Below are 19071 nucleotides of genomic sequence, written 5' to 3' on the forward strand. Positions count from 1 at the left end.
CAACATATACCTCGAGTTTTAACATGCACAGAGGCCAGGGCCAAACGTGCCTCTTCTTCATTCCTCTCCAGGTGACTTGTACCATCGAAGTTGCATATGTCAGAAATCTACAAGTCACTCTAGAGTTGCCCTGCTTTCTTCTCCCACCATTCAAATTCAATCAAATATTAAGTCCTGGCAATTCTGCTCTTTTATATGCAGTCCCTTCCTGTTCTTGGGTTGGAGACTGCTGTCTTAAGTTAGGGACTTCCCCTAGGACTGCTGTCTCAGACTCCTCATGTTGGTCCCTGCCCCCTCCTTCCTGTCTAATTGTACAGAATAAGAAAGATAAGATACCTGAGTTCAACAAAATGAAGTTCAAGGTAACCCAGCTTGTCACAGCGAAGCTAAGGCTCAAAACCAGCATTGTGTTCCCCAAATTTAGCTTCTTTTTTTGGGGCCTCTCACTGTTGTGGCCTCTCCCATTGCGGAGCACAGGCTCCGGACCTGCAGGCTCAGCGGCCATGGCTCACGGGCCCAGCAGCTCCGCGGCATGTGGGATCTTCCCGGACCGGGGCACAAACCCATGTCCCCTGCATCGGCAGGCGGACTCTCAACCACTGCGCCACCAGGGAAGGCCAAATTTAGCTTCTTTATTTCTCCCTTGGCTTTTGCTGTATAATTTCTTTTTTTTTTTACCTCTGATATAAGAACATTTATCTGTCATTGTGTCCTGGGTTACCTCTCTCCCCAACCCCCATCCTGTGTGAGTCATGTTTCTCTCAGAGAAAAATTTTAGCTGTATAAATTTTATGAATAAATTGCTCTTGACCAGCATCCAGGTATGCATTTATATCATTAAGATATCTTGACCTCACTAGCAGTCTTCAAGTTTTGAATGTTTGGTGAATCATGCAGAGGAAGTAGACAGTGGAGGGGTGGCTGTGGAAGTGTCTACATTCTGAGCAACTCAGAAGCCTGCCGAGCTCTCTAAACATTGAAACTATTTTGTCTTGTGTTACCAAAGAGATTAATGTTAGTTTTCAGGACTTCCCTGGCAGTCCAGTGGTTAAGACTCTGTGCTCCCAATGCAGGGGGCACGGGTTCGATCCCTGGTCGGGGAACTAGATCCTGCATGCAGTGCCATGCGGCCAGAAAAAAAATGTTTTCCATGTAAGCATCTCATCTCACAAATTTGTGCCTATCGTAGAATAAGCTGCTGTCTTAAGGCTGCCATCACCATAAATTCATACATTCAGAGAAGGTTCTTCTCAAGAAAGCCTGTGTCTCTGGGGAGACGCTTGGGACTTAAGAGGTCCAGTAGCATCGAACGATGTGCAAGAATAAAACTAACACAGTATTGTGAAGCAGTTATACCCCAATAAAGATCTATTTAAAAAAAGAACCCTTAGTGAGCAGTTAGCATAATTTAGCTGCTGCTCTTGTGGTGGTTGTTCCATGTTATCATTCTTCAAAGCATATTGTGAACAGGAGAGCGTTTTAATTGAAGCCCAGCTTTGAGCTATGACACTACCTTGGAACCTGAGAAAGCAGCCATTGATGTCACAAGTTGTCCTTATATGTCAAGGACTCTAATCAGAGAGTCAGTTCTCATTCCTGGCACAGCTGAATGACTGAATGTTTCACTTAACTTTGCAAAAATGGGGATTTCACAAACAAGTGTAATACTTGCCCTACTGATCTTGTGGGCTTATGGGAAAGAACAAGTGAAAGTACTTTGTATTACAGAAACACAAGGTTTTACAAAAAAACCCTGATGGTTCTACAAATGGTAGTCATTGTGCTCAGGGACTCTCCTTTTAAGTGCTGTAATTTGGGAAGAGAAATTGGTCATGAGCTATTGGGAGTTTTGGTATGGTTAAAAATAAAACATGCTAATAAGCAGAATCCTTATAAAATATAAGGTCAAATTACTCTTTAACAAAAGTACACTGTTCAAAACCATTTATATGTCAGAGGAAAACCCAATGTTCCTTAAAAGACTGTTTGCAAGTAAAAGCATCTAGATTACTCTTCCTTTTGCTGTACTGCTGCTTAATACATTCTAAACTGTCAAATTAAGTCTCACACTTAAGTTAAATGAACATTTGAGAATAATAAAGGATATGGAATCAAATTCTACCTTAAGCACACTTTCAAGCAAATCTATGAGATGTTTTGAGGGACCCTAATAGCCTGGTAAATGATGCTAAGATCTGATTACTATGCTTTACCTAATAGTCATTATTTGATCTGGTAACAACCACGGTTTTAAACAAATTAAGGCTATGGAAAAAAGTGAGCGAGATAGTCACAGGGTTAGCTGTTCTATAAGACACCTCTCCAAAAGAACTGTTATCAACATAAGTATTTAGCACTTCCTCCAGCATTTCCAGACATATTTGAGGTTAGAATAATTTTTCAGTTCCTCTCTGTGTACCAGAGGAAATTGTTAAAAGGAAAAGCTAGTTCTGCTACCTTGCTGGTCACCAGCTGGTTCCATGACTGCCTAGCTGAAGCTGGTTCTTCTTTCAGAACCTGAATTACCATGTCCTGCCCTCTCCAAGAGACTGCTGAGAGACTCAGCAGCCCTTCGTCCTCCTTCCTCAAAATGCACAGCCTCAGTTCTACCACCAGACTGTAAACAACAGGGCTACTTGTGCATCTCTCTAACTGCACAGTTAGTTTCAAAGTCCACAACCAGCCTCAGTGATTCCAAGGTATTTTTCTAGCCTCACTCTTACTAAAGAAAATAGAGTGTAAGTTTAATCTCAAGCGGGGCACCCCTTCTGGTGAAGTACTCTGCTACCCGCAGTAGTCAGTTGATCCTTACTTGGTAAAGCTGGAATCTTTTAGCTCTTCATTGCATCACAGTTAATGAAGCTTTACATGGATCATCTCATAGAATCTCATGAACAACCCCATGAGCCCCATATCATTATTCCTAATTTGCAAATGCAGAAACTGAGACTGATAGAGGTTGGAAAGCTTGCCCACAGACGCACAGATGATCAGTGGGGGAGCCGGCATCCATGCTCTGAATCTCCACACTGTGCAGCCCACCCAGATACTATATTCTCATACATGTGAAAACATAATCTTTGTTTCACAACAGTTTTAGAAATTAGTTAACTAAAGCTGATTATCCAGTTTTTAACTCTTCTTTCCTCTACTTTCTCCCCAACCCACAGAGATCTATACTAGAGATGGGAACTCCTATGGGAGACCTTGTGAATTTCCATTCTTAGTTAATGGGACCTGGCACCATGAGTGCATTCATGATGGAGATCGCAGTGGGCCATGGTGTGCAACCACCTTAAATTATGAATATGATCAAAAGTGGGGCATCTGCTTACAACCAGGTATGTATGGGCTGGTAAGCTTCATATGTGGAAGGGAAAGGATACCATTCCTATGAGGCAAAAGGGAGAGGGAAGGGTCCATCGTGACTCAAAAATGACGAAAACAAATATCCTAGAGAAGGGGTATATATTTGAGGAAAGAGAGAGAATTCATGTGTAGCTAAGAACTTACTTTCAGAAGTAGGCCAGGAAGAAAACCAAGACAGGATGCTGTGATGGAAGACAAAGGATGAGGAAGTGTTCTATACCCCCAGATACCTTAGGAAGGGGAAATGGACCAGGCAGGAGCAGTCAGGAAATTGCTGTTGGCCTTTAATAGAGCAGTTTCCAAAAAACTAGTGTTCAAAGAAGATGGGTGATAGTGGACTGAGGAAGCTTCTTTTCAGATGATGGAGACTTAAGTATGTTTATTGCCTGAGTAAAGAGCAGCGAACAAGAGACAGATATCCCTATCCCTCTCAAAATTGGTGACGTTGTTCCTTCTGCTATACCTGTACGTTGGTCAAAGCATTTTTTCTAGTTGCTTCTTACTTGAAGCAAACTCTTCAGGGTGTGCTAAAATATTCATTGTTCTTTAGAAAGAGAGACCAAAGCAGCAGCTGCGTCACTATCTGGTATATAACCGAGACATATTTTCTCGATAATCTGGTGAGAATTACAGGGGATCATGGTACCTGACATGTGATGGGTGCCTAAGAAATATTTTTTAATGGGCAATAAGTTAAAAGAATCTACAGTAAATAGAAAGGAAAAAGCTCCAGGCCTAAGTAGTAATAGTTATTACTTAAAGTAGTAATAGTTATTACCTGGCACTGCCGAGTGTCAGGTACTAGTCTAAGCATTCAGCCTTTCTTAACTCATTTAATCCTCACACAGTACTATAAAGTAGGTACCATTATTTAGCACCATTTTACAGATGAGCAACGTGAGGCACAGGGGAGTTAATTCATTTGCCTAAGGTCACATAGCTAATAAATTTCAGAGCTAGGATTCAAACCCAGGATATCTGGCTCTGAAGTCCTTGCCTCAAATAACTGTACTGTCCTGCCTTATTCAGTAGTCAATCTGGTGGTATTAGTAATACCACCACCAGAGCTCAGTTCTCCTTAAGGGAAGCTGAGCTTCAAAGTGCAGAGTCCTAAGCAACTTGAAGAAATTATATTGAGCCAGTGGTTCTCAAACTTCAGGTTGCAACACAATCACTTGGAGAGTTTGTTAAAATACAGATTTCTGGGGCCTTGGTTGATGAAATAGCCTGTCTGGGTCAGACCATATTTGTGTGGAGCCGGGTGGAGATCCCAGGATTCCTGACCCTTATTCCCCTGTGTATTTATCCCATTCTACCTTGCTGCCTTGACTGACATGTGTCTTGGTGCCTTTAGCCTACTTTGGATGGAAGGGGGGATTGTCAGTGCATTCATGTGACTCCCTTTCTACAGAAGAAGCAAGATTGTGAGTTTCTCAAACCTGAGAACTGCCAAACCACGGAGACTGTATTTTATAGCAAACACACTGCCCTCCTGCTGAAAGTTTCCAGATTTACAAGTGTTGGCCTTAGTGGTAACAAAGAACCTTTAGGCAATGCACTTGCAAATCCACCTATTTTGTTTTTACCAAATATCAGAACAACCTCTGTTGTTATTTAGGACATTCAGAAGTGGCTGAAGAAGCAGTGTATGCCATTCAGAAGATCAACACCACCAGACTTAGACAACAGTACTCTGGTTATAGCTTTGCCACAAACACCCCTATATCTTTGTTCCTATCTGTGAAATGAAGACATGACACAAAATGATCTCTAAGGGGCCTTCCAGCTTGAGAGTCCATAAGTTTGACTGGTTATGGGAGACCCTTTGGAAAAACCCCAAGTGAAACCTGGGATACGCTTGACATAAGTTATGTTGGTTTTTTCTTCTTGTTGGGAGCACATAGGAGGCTGTGAGTATATTTTTGAACTAGTTGTATCAAGACCTACAAATCTTGTCCCAGAAAGAGCTTGAAGGTTCTTCATCTGAAATTATACATGCTTTTTAGATATTTGTGAAAGAAAATGATGTTCACATGCGTATCTGTATGTTTATAAACACATATATGCACATATATATGTACATATAGATATACAATGCATGTATAATGTTAGTTATATAATATTTGTCATATATTAAATCATCTATTAAAATATTAAGGAGAAAATGGACTGAGTTTCCCAAATAAGCTATCACTAGGCTTTAAATCTTGGGTACTTAAGCAGCATGTCTAAACACACACACATGCATATCCAGTGGTTTCACTGCAGGCCATGAGCAAACCCCTCTGCAGTCTGCCACCATCTTTAAGTGAGCTCAGGGGTTGATCACAGTTGAAGACTCCTACTTTGAGGCAGAGGGTAGGCATGGGCTAAAACATGGCATTGTAATTGATGGGGGTAAAGGGAGGGTACAAGATAGGAGAGTGGAAGCTTTAGCCAGCCTAAGTCATTTCCTGTCCTATGACTTCAGTTTTTTTGTGTAACCAAAGAATCAAAATGTTGTCCAGTAGAACAATAACAGCCTCCATTTTAGCATATCCAAAGAGTATGCAAATTGAATGGCAGTATTTGTAAGCATTCTAAGTAATAGACAACATTGTGCCCTTACTTTATGATCACTAACGTATCTTTTTATCAAAGAAAATGGCTGTGAAGATAATTGGGAAAAGAAAGAGGAGATGGGAAGTTGCTACCAGTTTAACACTCAGGCAACTCTTTCTTGGAAAGAAGCTTATGTTTCATGTCAGAATCAAGGAGCTGACTTACTGAGCATCAACAGTGCTGCTGAGTTAACTTATCTTACAGGTAGGTTTAAGTTGCGTGTGGTAGAGCAAATTGCTGCGATTGTAAAGGTGCTGTCTGCCTTCTGTTTTCATATCTAGGTATGTTGTTTTCTGCATATATTTATCTTTTCTTGGGATTTAAACTTCAACACCAAAGCCCACAAGTAAAAAATACTGAATGTAATCCTATTCTGTCTATTGAAAATGCATCTCATGATAGAGACCAAGAGAGGTTAATATTCAGAAAACGAGGTGAGGTAGCAAGATTAAACTGCTACCTGAAGCCTAGGTGAAAGGATTTGAAGAAAGGTAAGCATTAAACTCTTTGAACATTGAATGGTAGAGAACTTGAGGAAGGTGGAGAAGGTGGCTGAGTCAGAGTAGATCACCTCAGTAAAAAATCTTCACACTTGAATAAATGAGTTCAGTTCCACATCCGTAGATTCAACCAATCATAGATTGTATAGTTCTGTAGTATGTATTTAGTGAAAAAATCTGCATATAAGTGGACCTGCATAGTTCAAACCCATATTGTTCAGGGGTCAACTATAATTTAATCATTACAACACCATAAGACAGGTATTTTTATCCCCACTTACAGATTAGGAATTGATGTTTAGAAATAATATACCCAATATCTCAGAGCTATGAAGTACCAGAATTGGGATTTGAATATCAACATGTATAACTCCAGAGCCCTTGGTTTTTTACTATAGTACTTACTCCTCTTACATATCTTTTTTTTCTTCGTTTTCATCATTAAAAGTCTACTGGACTTTTACATTCCCACCAACAGTGTAAGAGGGTTCCCATTTCTCCACATCCTCTCCAGCATTTTTTATTTCTTGCCCTTTTGACAACAGCCATTCTAACAGGCATGAGGTGATGTCTCATTGTGGTTTTGATTTGAGTTTCCCTAATAACTAGCCATGTCGAACATCTTTTCATATGTATGTTGGCCATCTGTATGTCGTCTTTGGAAAAATGTCAATTCAGATCGTCTGCCCATTTTTCAATTGGGTTGTTTGTTTTTTGCTGTTGAAATGTATGAGTTCTTTGTATATTTTTAATATTAACCGTTATAGGATAAATGACATGCAAATATTTTCTCCCATTTGGTAGATTGTCTTTTTGTTTTGTTGATAGTTTCCTTTGCTGTGCAGAAGCTTTCAGTTTTATATAGGCCAGTTTATTTACTTTTGCTTTTGTTTCTCTTGCCTAAGGAAACATATCCAGAAACATTGCTAACACTGGTGTCAAAGAACATGCTGCCTATGTTTTCTTTTAGGAAAGAACATTCAGAAGGTCTTACATTTTAAGGTCTTACATTCAAGTTTTAGGTCTTACATTCAAGTCTTCAATCCATTTTGAGTTGATTTTTTTGTGTGGTACAAGATAGTGGTCTAGTTTCTTTCTTTTGTACATGGCTGTCCAGTTTTCCCAATACCATTTATTGAAGAGACTATCCTTCCTCCGTTGTATGTTCTTTGCCCCTTTGTTATAAATCAGTTGTCCATATATTCATGGCTTTATTTCTGGGCTCTCAATTCTGTTCTTTTGATCTATATGTCTGTTTTTCCTGCCAATACTCTACTGTTTTAATTACTATAGCTTTGTGGTAAAATTTGAAATCAGAGAGTGGCTACCTCCAGCTTTGTTCTTCTTTCTCAGGATTGCTTTGGTTGTTTGGGGTCTTTTGTGCCTCCAGGTAAATCTTGTTTATATAAAATTTTGTTCTATTCCTGTGAAAAACGTCATGGGGAGAACTTGAGAGTATTGTGTTAAGTGAAATTAGTCAGACGGATAAAGACAAATACTGTACGGTTCCGCTCATGTGAAATATTTAAATAAATAAACGAACAACCCAAACCAAACAAAAACAAACACATAGATACTGAGAACAGAGCAATGGTTATCAGAGGGGAAGCAGGGAGAGAAGTGGGTGAAATGGGTAAAAGGGGTCAACTGTGTAGTGAAGGATGGAAACTAAAATTTGGTGGTGAGCACGCTGTGGTGTGTACACAAGTTGAAATATAATGTTGCGCACATGAAACTTCTGTAATGTTATAAACCTGTGTAACCTCAAAAAAAAGTCTGCTGGTCTTTTGTCATGCTTTTTGGCTTAAGCTTTATTCAGACCTCTTTCTTATAGTTTTAACCTTTTCCTGTGTTGTTCGGGACTTAAATAATCAGACGTCTTGAATAGAAATCTGTCAAAGAAGCATAATGGGCTAGTATTTGGCAATGGAATTCTATTCCAGACCCCGCTGAAACCTTACAAAAAATATTTTTGAGAGTAGACAGGACCAATACATTTAAGTCTCCCAAAATACTGACATTTGGAAACTGATAGCTTCAATGAAGGAAAAAGGTGTCAAAGTCTGACTATCAACACCATACCAAACAATCTAATGATGCCTTTGGAGGAATAAATGTTGCAGGGTTCCTTTATGCATCAGTTTTCTTTAATAACACATAAAAGTGAGATAATGTGTTGAAGGACCCAGTTTTCCCCTATCCCTGGCCAGACACTCCCCACATTTTTTGCATATCACTAATTTTAGAGGTACAGCCCTTTCTAGTGATCCAAGCTTCTCTTTCACTGTGAGTGTTCTTTAGGGATATCAGTATGCCTAATTATGGTTGCTGGTTTCCTAAGACCTAAGAAAGCTGTACTTTAACATCTGGAACATTTCTTGAAGTCCCTATCAATATTGTGTCCCTTCCCTGAAAACTACCATGTTAAACAGTGGGCTAGGAACAGTGGGGCCCACAAAAGTGAATCAGAGATTTTGTGATCAAAGTGCTTGATCTACTCAGGGAAATAAGAGTTGTACATACGCAGAGGATAGTGGAGAATGTTATTCCCAAAGGACCTCAGGGTTTCGCAGCTAGTAGTTAGGTGGGACTAGAGAATTTGCTGACAGAAATAAAGCAGAATCAGCTCTCTTGAAGATAAATCCCATGCAGTCTAAAAGAACTTTCTTTCTCTTTTGTGCCTGCCCTGCACCTAATTAGCTTGTTTCGATTTTGTTTTACTAATACAGGGACCTACGGTGGGGGATTTGGTTTCCTCAGCCTCGCTGGATTCTGTTTGAGAGTCTAATTTCCTATGGCTCTGGCCTTCCCGGGGACCTGTAACCACAGATTCAACCCCAGAGCTCAAAGGAGGACTGAGAGTCCCCAGAGCAGGAACAACACATTTCAATTCTTTCTAATTTATCTCTGGCCTCAGGGGCTGCTCACTTTGAACTACCTTGATAGTGACCCAAGGCTAGAACACTCCTAGGTCAGGGCCTCTGCTTGCTGTGGCCTTTCTGATGTTCATCCCAGATGCGTGACCATTATCAGGCCCTGCAGTTTCTCATTGTGGGAAGAGGAATAGAAATAGAGGGTCATGTCGGAATAGGGGTGTTGGGAACAGTCAAGAATATCTAGCTCATTGGACTCGCCCATTTGATTAGATATAGGAACTTACGCTAGCAATCATCTGATTCTTGATGGCAAAGATGGGCATTGATAGAGTCTCAAATTGGTCAACGCCCTGCCAAACAATCTAATGATGCATTTGGAGGAAATGCATCATAGCTTTCCTTGCCTGGACTCTAGGAAGGAAAAAATCAAGCTCCAAATTGTCCAGGCCATATAAGAAATCCCTGCCCATTGCATCTGCCCAACCAGGGCCCTTAAAATTTATCACACCCACCTGGCACGAGACACATAAAGAGCATTTGAATTTACCAACACAGTCACAATTTTAAAATCTTATGATTCTAGTGAAGAATAAGTCATCATCAATACAGATCACAAATAGAACATTGTGATGAAGTAAACAAGAGCCTGACACCCTCCAAACATCATTTCCTTCCATTGTAAATGTATACTTGTCATGTGCAGGTGAACAATAGGATTATTCATAGGAAGCAGTAGGATTATTCAGACTTCCTGCTGGGGGATATCTGGAAAGTCTTCATGGAAAAGAGGACATTGAACTTGGGATAGATGGGAAGGATTGGTCCTCTATAGTATCCCTGGTTGGATTGGTCCTCTATAGTATCCCTGGTTAGAGATGAATGAAAGGAATTCTGAATGTCAGGGTACGGTTGAGTCTGGAGTACCATCAATATGTCATAGTTCCTAGGACTTCTTTAGGAATGCTGGAAAATCAATCACATTTACTAATGAAGAAAGATTTAGATTAGAGTAATTCCTCAAGGTCTTGCTATGCCAGTGCTGGCAGACTTTGCTTTATGCTAACAAGGTGAAAGAAAAGGATAAATCCAGAGTTCCCTTCAACATTCTCCTCAAGCCATCTACCCAAACATCCACCTTCTCCTTCCTTAGTAGAGAGAGTATCCTTATCATCTATCTCCTTGAGAAAAGTGAGGTGAACCCTTACTTTGTCACCCTCACACTTACAAATTTATCTATACTGTTATTTCTCCAGCGCGTTCAAGGTTAACTACTTACTCCAAGCTCATTGTATCCACATCAACTGTTTCTTCTATCTCATACTTTTATCGACACTCACTCTATTAACTCTTCCCCAGTAGGCTATAAACTTGTTTAAACTTCTACCATTAAAAATTTTTTCCCTAGACCCTGAGGCCCTGCCTCTATCTTTCACAATGAAGCTCCTGGAAAGCACAGTGTATCCTTAAATTTTTTTTTTTTTTTTTTTTGTGGTACACGGGCCTCTGACTGTTGTGGCCTCTCCCGTTGCGGAGCACAGGCTCTGGACGCGCAGGCTCAGCGGCCATGGCTCACGGGCCCAGCCGCTCCGCGGCATGTGGGATCTTCCCGGACCGGGGCACGAACCCGTGTCCCCTGCATCGGCAGGCGGACTCTCAACCACTGCGCCACCAGGGAAGCCCCTACAATTCACTTTTAACCTCACATTTATTCCTCACTGGAGTGATAATTGGGCCTCTGTCCTACCACCCTCTTCCCAGACTCCTGCCCATCCCTTGGATGTTGGTGTCCAGGTTACTGCTCTTGGCCGCTTTTGTCTTTGCTGGTGCTATTTCTGCTTTACCCAGGGATTCTCCTCCACTCCCAGGTGTCAGTTCTGGTGAAGTTACTGGTTTTAGGCATTTGGGTTCTAAAGTGTGCAAGTAAGGCAAAAATTACATATAGTCAAAGTGACCCTCAAAGAGCCCTTAAAGTATGGATATGGTTCTCTGCATGCAAATCACACAGATATATCTGATATGTATGATGGAACAAAATCCATACGTTAAGAATTATTTATATTTATATAATATATATATTATGTAATATAGAATTGTATTTTACATTTATATAGAGAGATACATGAATTATATATATAATACTATAATATATCATACAGAATTCTCTGGGAGGAATTGAGACACTGTTATCATGTGTTTTATTGCTGGGAATATTTCAACAAATTTATAGAGATTCCAACCTGTTAGCTCTTTCTGTTTGTCAACATCATCCTTGTCTTCTGTAGACCATTTCATTAGTTGCTTTATCTCTTCTACCTGGCCTTTAATATCTTCAAATTCTTTGTGATGTCGATAAAGTCTTACCAGGTTCTTGAATAATGGTGTTGACTTCCTTGACAGTGGTGTGAAAATCCTTACAATTGTTCGCACATTCTTTTTTTAATACACATGGCCCCGTACAAGAAGCATGATTGCATCCATTGCTTGTGAGCATGTGCACATTGAGTGGCATATCAGCACTTAGCTTCTCTATTTAAAGTATTTCTGCTTCTCTTTTTCTTTTATGCTAATGTCATCTAGTTGTCAAATAATAACTTTGAATGATGCATCTCAACTGTAACACGAGTGTTTGCGTGTGTTTGTGTGTGTGTGCGTGCGTGTGTGTGTGTGTGTCCCATTCTGTATCTCCAGCCTTAATGTCTCCTCTGGACTCTAGAGTTGTATATCCCTTGCCTAGCTCAGTACATATTTCTGAAACAGTACTGGTTACACTTCACCATTTGGGGATCCATATCTGTGTCCTACTAGATTGAAATCGTCATGAGGGCAGGACTTTATCGTTTTGGTTTTTATGTCCTTAGTACCTGGCAAATGATATGTGCTTAACGAATGTAAACTGTCAGTCTGGAATATAATCAGACCTTCAAAACTTAGATATGTAATGGAAACTACTTTTTCTATATCACTACAAGAGGGTTAAAAGTAGATAGTGAAACATCTACTCTGAGAAAATTCTGTTCTTACTAGAAGAAAGGGAATTGGACAAGCTAATGGGAAAGCAGCAGCGAATTAACTTAGCAGCCTTTGGGTTTCTCCATAGACTGCAGTTTTGTTGCCTCTCACATCATCTGCCTTTGTTGGATAGACAGCCTCCTACAGGGTTCCTGCCTCATAATCAAGGCCTTCAGATATTTTTGCTATTAGTATAAACTTAAGTCTGACTTAGGTAATTTTGTCACTTTTTAAAAATGTGTAATTCTTACAGAAAAAGAAGGCATTCCAAGAATTTTCTGGATTGGTTTAAATCAGCTGTACTCTGCTAGAGGCTGGGAATGGTCAGACCACAAGCCATTAAACTTTCTCAACTGGGACCCAGGTAATTGCTCCCTCTTCCGCTTACTATGCACAGAGCACAGGCTTCAAAAAAAATAAGAGCTTCCCATCTCCTGAGAACTTGTACAAATTTCAAACCTTGACAACTCTTATTATGGTTACCTCTCAGAAGAATATTTTTTCCTACACGCTTGTGATACCATTATAGGCAAGTTGACCCCCAGCATGGGCAACTGAGCATTTGTCCCTAATCTTTAGAGTGACCCTGCATTTTTAGATAGGAGCAGAATGAGCCCCGCTACGTGGCCCAGGAACCATTCTGTGTCCCTGAGAGGACTTGATGTGTCCATGACTGACCCATGTTGTGTTTCATCTGCAGCTTAACTCTGATATGGAAATGTTCCTCAAACTCTTGGTGTCTTCCACTGCAGCACCCAAGTACTGACAACATAATGGTTATATTTTAATACACAAAAAAAGACCTTAAAGAAAATTTTATACTAAATAAACAAACCCTAACTCACTAACTAGCCAAAATGCCTTTTTTCCCCCTGGAAAGAAGGTTTAGATACCTTTTTAAAAAATAAAACCATAGGCTTCTGACAAATGTAGAATGTAAAAGTTAACACTAACTTCAGTACCAAAATATTCTGCATACATATAAGAAAAACAAGTTAAGCACAATAAGATACCAGTACATGGGGCATTTTAGTTAATGGAATTTTATAAGTAGTAAATAAATTTTCTATTATCTCAGTAAATAAAATCTTTAAAGAGAATTTAATCTTAAAGCCTTAAAGGCATGGCAGAATCATAAATCGGTATTTTTATTGTGTAGGGTAGCAAATTAAGAGCTACTGACCACAAGATATGACATGCAAGTTGGTTTGGGGCAGAGGTTTGGTTTTTGGTTTTGGTTTTTAAATTAACTACAACAGATCAGAGTATTCCTGCCCCCCCCACCATATCCTGTATTTAAGAAGACATAGGTAAGCACATGATTGTCCATTGCAGCTTAAACATTTCAATTTAGTTGAAAGTTTTAACTATTTTATGAGTCCCCCTAAAAGCAGAAAATTAGGAATACAAGTTATTTTTTTCTAACCACCACCCTTGCCCCCAACCTTCTTCTTTTAACTCTTTGAAAATCCTGCTGTTCAAGATGTGCCGAGTGCACCTATAATTGACAGATCAAGCTGTGCGAGAATGGATGCCGACTCGGGTCTGTGGCAGAGTTTTTCCTGTGAGGCTCAACTGCCCTACATCTGCAAGAAACTGTTAAATAACACAGCGGAGTTGACAGGTACCTTTCTCACTTCCTCCAACAAAGAGATGCCACAATTACAGTTTTGTGAAGTCAAGTGAATCCATTTCAGATACCTGTTTTCCCCTTTCCTTCACCTGATACTGCCAGTGCAGGGGAGTATTTGGTTTTGAACCTGTGGTTAGATATTATCAACTCCACATGAGTAAAGCTTTGGTTTGGTATATGCCCATGAGAAGGCAGAGATATTCTAGATAGGAAATATATTTCTGTTCACAGGTGGCTCTTCTTTCTCTAGAGCAGAGTGGTTTCCCCAGACCAAGAGCATCAGCTTCACCTGTACCTGTAAGAAATGCAAATTTTCAGGACCTACCCCAGATTTACTGAATCAGGAACTCTGAGGGTGGGAACCAGCAATCTGGGTTTTAAAAAGCCTTCCAGGTGATTCTGATACACACTCAAGTTTGAGGGCCACTGCTTTAAGGCCAGGTCTTACATATTACCTACCTCCGTGGGAAGTAAAAAATGATATGGACACGGGAATGTTCCCACCCCCTTCCCCACAATGCCCACCCCTTCTTTGCCCACCTCTCTCTCCTTTTTTGCCAGACTAGTTCTTTGTGTTGCTAAGTCAGGTAGAAAGGAGGGGTGCAGATGGACAAAATATGTACACGGGGGGGGCGGTTTCCAGGGAGTTCGGGGATAAGAGAGACACAGGACAGCTGCAACTTCTGAGCTGCAGAAAAGTTTAAAAGTTTGAAAGAAAAGTCTTTGAAAGAATGGAGAAGAGAAATACCCTACTGTCTTTCACAGCGCCCACCGTATACCTGGTATTTGATTAAATCCTCACTGAATAAGAAAAACTAATACTTAAAACTGGGAGGAGAAGAGGAGGTTTTAAAATGTCTTGCTTTAAAGAATGTTGGGGGAAGAGAATAAAGCATAAAATTTCTTATCATCCAAATAGGAGCATAAAGCTATATTTTAAGTTTAAAAAATAATAGGGGAAAATGAACATTTATCTTCCAAGTTGATTCAAACCAAATTTAGTCCATACGATAAAAGGCATAGCAGAAAAAACAGCACAAATGAAAATAAACCAGGATGACTAATGATAGATCAAATAAATATCCTGTAGTATCAGTTGTTAAGTAAATCAAGATGCTTCCACATGATTGAACAGTATGCATTTATTAAAATAACTGTGCCAGCAGGAAAATACAAAAAGCGGAACAAGGGGCTCCCCTGGTGGCGCAGTGGTTGAGAGTCCGCCTGCCGATGCAGGGGACACGGGTTCGTGCCCTGGTCCGGGAAGATCCCACATGCTGCGGAGCGGCTGGACCCGTGAGCCATGGCCGCTGAGCCTGCGCGTCCGGAGCCTGTGCTCCGCAACGGGAGAGGCCACAACAGTGAGAGGCCCGCGTATCGCAAAAAAAAAAAAAAAAAAAAAAAAAGGCAGAACAAAATCATATGCCTACCTATCATTTTAATCTTGTAAAAATATGTATTCATAGAGACAAAGACTAGAATATGAAAATAATTATTTCAAGTTCAATTATGGGTGTTTTTCCCTCTGTTCTTTTCTTATAATTGTAAAATATCATAATAATAAGTGCTATTTCAGAACCTTAAAGCTAATTGAGTTATTTTACAAGTGTGAGAAGCTGAACCTGAATTTTATCGTTTAGTAAAAATCAAACTGTCCACATTTTTAAGATGCTATGTTTTCTTATAACAAACATTCCAAGTGGTCCGAATCCATGAAGCCTGAAAAGCCAAACTGTTTTCTAGTTCTTTTAAGAGGGGTAGGTAGAAGTATTTTGTATGGTTTATACCTTGCTCTCTTTCTCTAATCTTTCTTGACCATCACTTGAGTGAGTTTTATTATAGTCAAAACAAAGAGTCCCTCATTCCATGGACTGTAGGACTAGCAGAGGGGAGGAAAGAAGAGGTCCAGAGATGCCCTTTTCCTCCAGTGATGCCATTTCTTGGGTGTGAAGTGAATAAATGTTTTATTATGTTCCTTAAATCTCTGCCTGTTCTCTGTTCAACAGTGAGCATTAATGCACATTCCTTTGCTAAGCTGACCATACATGAAAAGGAGGCTCAACTTCATAATCTCTCAAAGTCAGAGACTGGAGGGGAACCTCACAAATCCCATACCCAGGAAGAGATTTGTCAACAACTGGCTTACCCCACACTTTTCTTCTGTCCACTAGGACTAAGGGCAATCCCTCTTTAAATAGTCTGTGGCCAGCCATGTAGCACATTTGTATCCCTTTAAAGTCACATTATTATCTGAATCCCTGCAGTCACTCTTATGATGTTATGTATACCTTAGGCACCACAAAAATGCATGTCACTGTACCATCTGACATCGCATTCTCCAGTTTTCCAGAAGTCTTATGATTCAAGAAAGAAGAATTTGCAATTCAATATTCAGGAATTTAAATATTGATTCAAAATAGATGTGTCTTTACTGGAATATAAATAGCTTCTTTTCCTCCAGATGTTTGGACATACTCAGATACCCGCTGTGAGGCAGCAGACTGGCTGCCAAATAATGGATTCTGCTATCTGCTGGTAAATGAAAGTGATTCCTGGGATAAGGCACATATGAAATGCAAAACCTTCAGCAGTGACCTCATCAGCATTCATTCTTTAGCAGATGTGGAGCTGATTGTCACAAAACTCCATAATGGGGGTAAGTTTTTAAGATATCCTCTTTGAGAGGTTTAAAACATTTTAAAGTATCCCTGTTTTCAGATTCTTAGCAAGAATGAAAAGCTTACAGTCTGATCCTGTACATCAGCATGGTCTAATAGAATTTTCTGCAGTGATGGAACCATTCTGTAATCTGTGCTGTCCAATTCAGTAGCCACCAGCCACTTGTGGCTTTTGAGCCCTTGAAATGTAGCTAGGGCGACTGGAGGACTGAATTTTTACTTTCATTTCATTTTAATTGATTTACAGTTTTGAATAGCCGCATGTAGCTAGCAGCTACCAACCTGGCAGTACAACCATCGATTGAATCATTTCCCTCTTCTCATAAGCTAAATGCTGTTTAAATTACTCCCAACACTTAAGTGATGATTGTTTCACTTTTATAATTATTTGAAAGCTGAAAAATGAAGAACGAAACACTAGAGAGCCAGTATTAAGACCTCCCCCTAGGATTCACCCGTAGTAATAGTAAGTACTAGATACCTGTTCTGTGCCAGCATGGTGCCACTTGTTCTACCTGGGAAGGCAGTATAGTCATCCCATGGCCGTGATGGACAATATCCTTATTCTAATTGGAATATCTATGACTGTATTTGTAGGGTTTCATTATTTCTCATAAAGCAAGGTTTATCTAAACCAGGTATCAGGAACATCCAGCCTACAGGTCATAGTACAGCTGTTCCACCTGTGTGCCCTACCTGTATAAGTGACCTGAAAAGCCCTCATCATCGGGCCTGCCTAACTTATCAATACTTTTACAGGTTAATTAAGAGTACCATTTACTGAATTAAAATTTTAAAAGAAAAAAAAAATACCGTCAAGGCTCCTAACACCCCATATCAGAATGTAAAACTCAGTAGCAGTGTACATATTGAAGAATGTAATTGAGTAACCAAACAAATAAAACATTTTTCTTTTAGATGCCAAAGAAGAAGTATGGACAGGCCTTAGGAACATAAATACACCAACTCTATTTCAGTGGTCAGATGGTACTGAAGTTACTCTGACTTATTGGGATGAGAATGAGCCACATGTTCCCTACAATAAGACTCCCAACTGTGTTTCCTATTTAGGGAAGGTAGGAAACCTCCTCAAGTTTATTTCTATCCTTATTGTTATACCTGAAAATCTAATAATAATAATAAGATGACTTTGGTTGGGGTATTTGTGTTTAAGCTGGGAAAGAAAATAAAAGGTAATAACACTGTAGACTGTCTTTCCAGTAGCTGCTGAGAAAAGGTAAATAAAGCAATTACCAAAGAAGCAATCCAGTTCCTGTCTGAGAGTATCTTCTCTGGTGTGAAACAGATCAAGAGAATCCCTTTAGAGCTCAGATTCTTGTGCCAGACTGCTTCTGAGAAGCTGCTTTCTCTCAGTACCACCAGTGTGATATTTAGCAGGTAGCCACAATGTGACCTGGAAAATCCCATCTTCCCATGTTCAGATCAAAGTAAGCCAACTTTGAGAACTGAAAGACTAGTGTTGTTAAAAAATTAGGTCTGACTTGGTTCAAAGACTGTCTTACTCCTATAGAATGCATAAATGTTTACTGAGCATGCTTTGGACTTTCAGAAGAGTCCAAAATAAACTATTGAGCCGGAAAGGACATACGTATCTCTATATTTTTGTTTGTAGCACTTTCCTGTGGACTCCTAATTGTTTGGGAGGCCAGTCCCAAACTGGGACTTCTAGAGAGACTTAAGTGGAAGCCATAAATGGCAGGGCTATTTAGAAGTGTTTCAATAGTAAAGATGTTTTTAGAAAGGTGTAAAGCTGAATTTAGAAGGGTGTCCCATTTAATGCTCTATTTAAAAGGGTACACAGGATATCTTTAAAAGAGTATCAAAGATAAAAATGAGGTCCCATAGGCCAGAGTGAACTGATGGCTTATCTAGACAGCTTCCAACGTTCAAAACTGACCCGCATCACAATTGACTTACTAAAATTTAATTCAAAGAAAGCAGAGTGACTTAAGCAAAATCAATGTTAAGGAGCATATTTGAAAGATAGAACTTTGACGTCTAGACTGAAGTAGAGTTGGCAGAAACTTTTGATTCTAAAATTCTTAGGGAGTAGCTATTCTAATCATCATCATCTTCTTACATATGAGGAAACTCAGACAGGGAGATTAGGTGACCTGCCCCAAAGTTTTTGTTTGTTTGTTTGTTCTTTTAACATCTTTATTGGGGTATAATTGCTTTACAATGGTGTGTTAGTTTCTGCTTTATAACAAAGTGAATCAGCTATACATATACATATATCCCCATATCTCCTCCCTCTTGAGTCTCCCTCCCACCCTCCCTATCCTACCCCTCTAGGTGGTCACAAAGCACCAAGCTGATCTCCCTGCGCTAGGCAGCTGCTTCCCACTAGCTATCTATTTTACATTTGGTAGTGTATATATGTC

At 39.8% G+C, this 19071-nt stretch overlaps 1 protein-coding gene across 3 annotated transcripts in view; it reads left to right on the forward strand.

The window, feature by feature from the left end:
- The window catches only part of LOC132522352 (CD302 antigen), a 131277-nt gene that overhangs the window by 8652 nt on the left and 103554 nt on the right, over positions 1-19071 (forward strand). For all 3 annotated transcript variants that reach the window (XM_060152803.1, XM_060152805.1, XM_060152806.1), the window contains exons 3-8: positions 3171-3341; positions 6010-6174; positions 12609-12719; positions 13839-13979; positions 16450-16644; positions 17585-17742. In XM_060152803.1, coding sequence (XP_060008786.1) covers positions 3171-3341; positions 6010-6174; positions 12609-12719; positions 13839-13979; positions 16450-16644; positions 17585-17742 — 941 coding nt within the window. The remainder of the gene's footprint in view (positions 1-3170; positions 3342-6009; positions 6175-12608; positions 12720-13838; positions 13980-16449; positions 16645-17584; positions 17743-19071) is intronic.

The sequence above is a fragment of the Lagenorhynchus albirostris genome, chromosome 6, assembly GCF_949774975.1.
Source record: "Lagenorhynchus albirostris chromosome 6, mLagAlb1.1, whole genome shotgun sequence".
Taxonomy (NCBI): Eukaryota; Metazoa; Chordata; class Mammalia; order Artiodactyla; family Delphinidae; genus Lagenorhynchus; species Lagenorhynchus albirostris.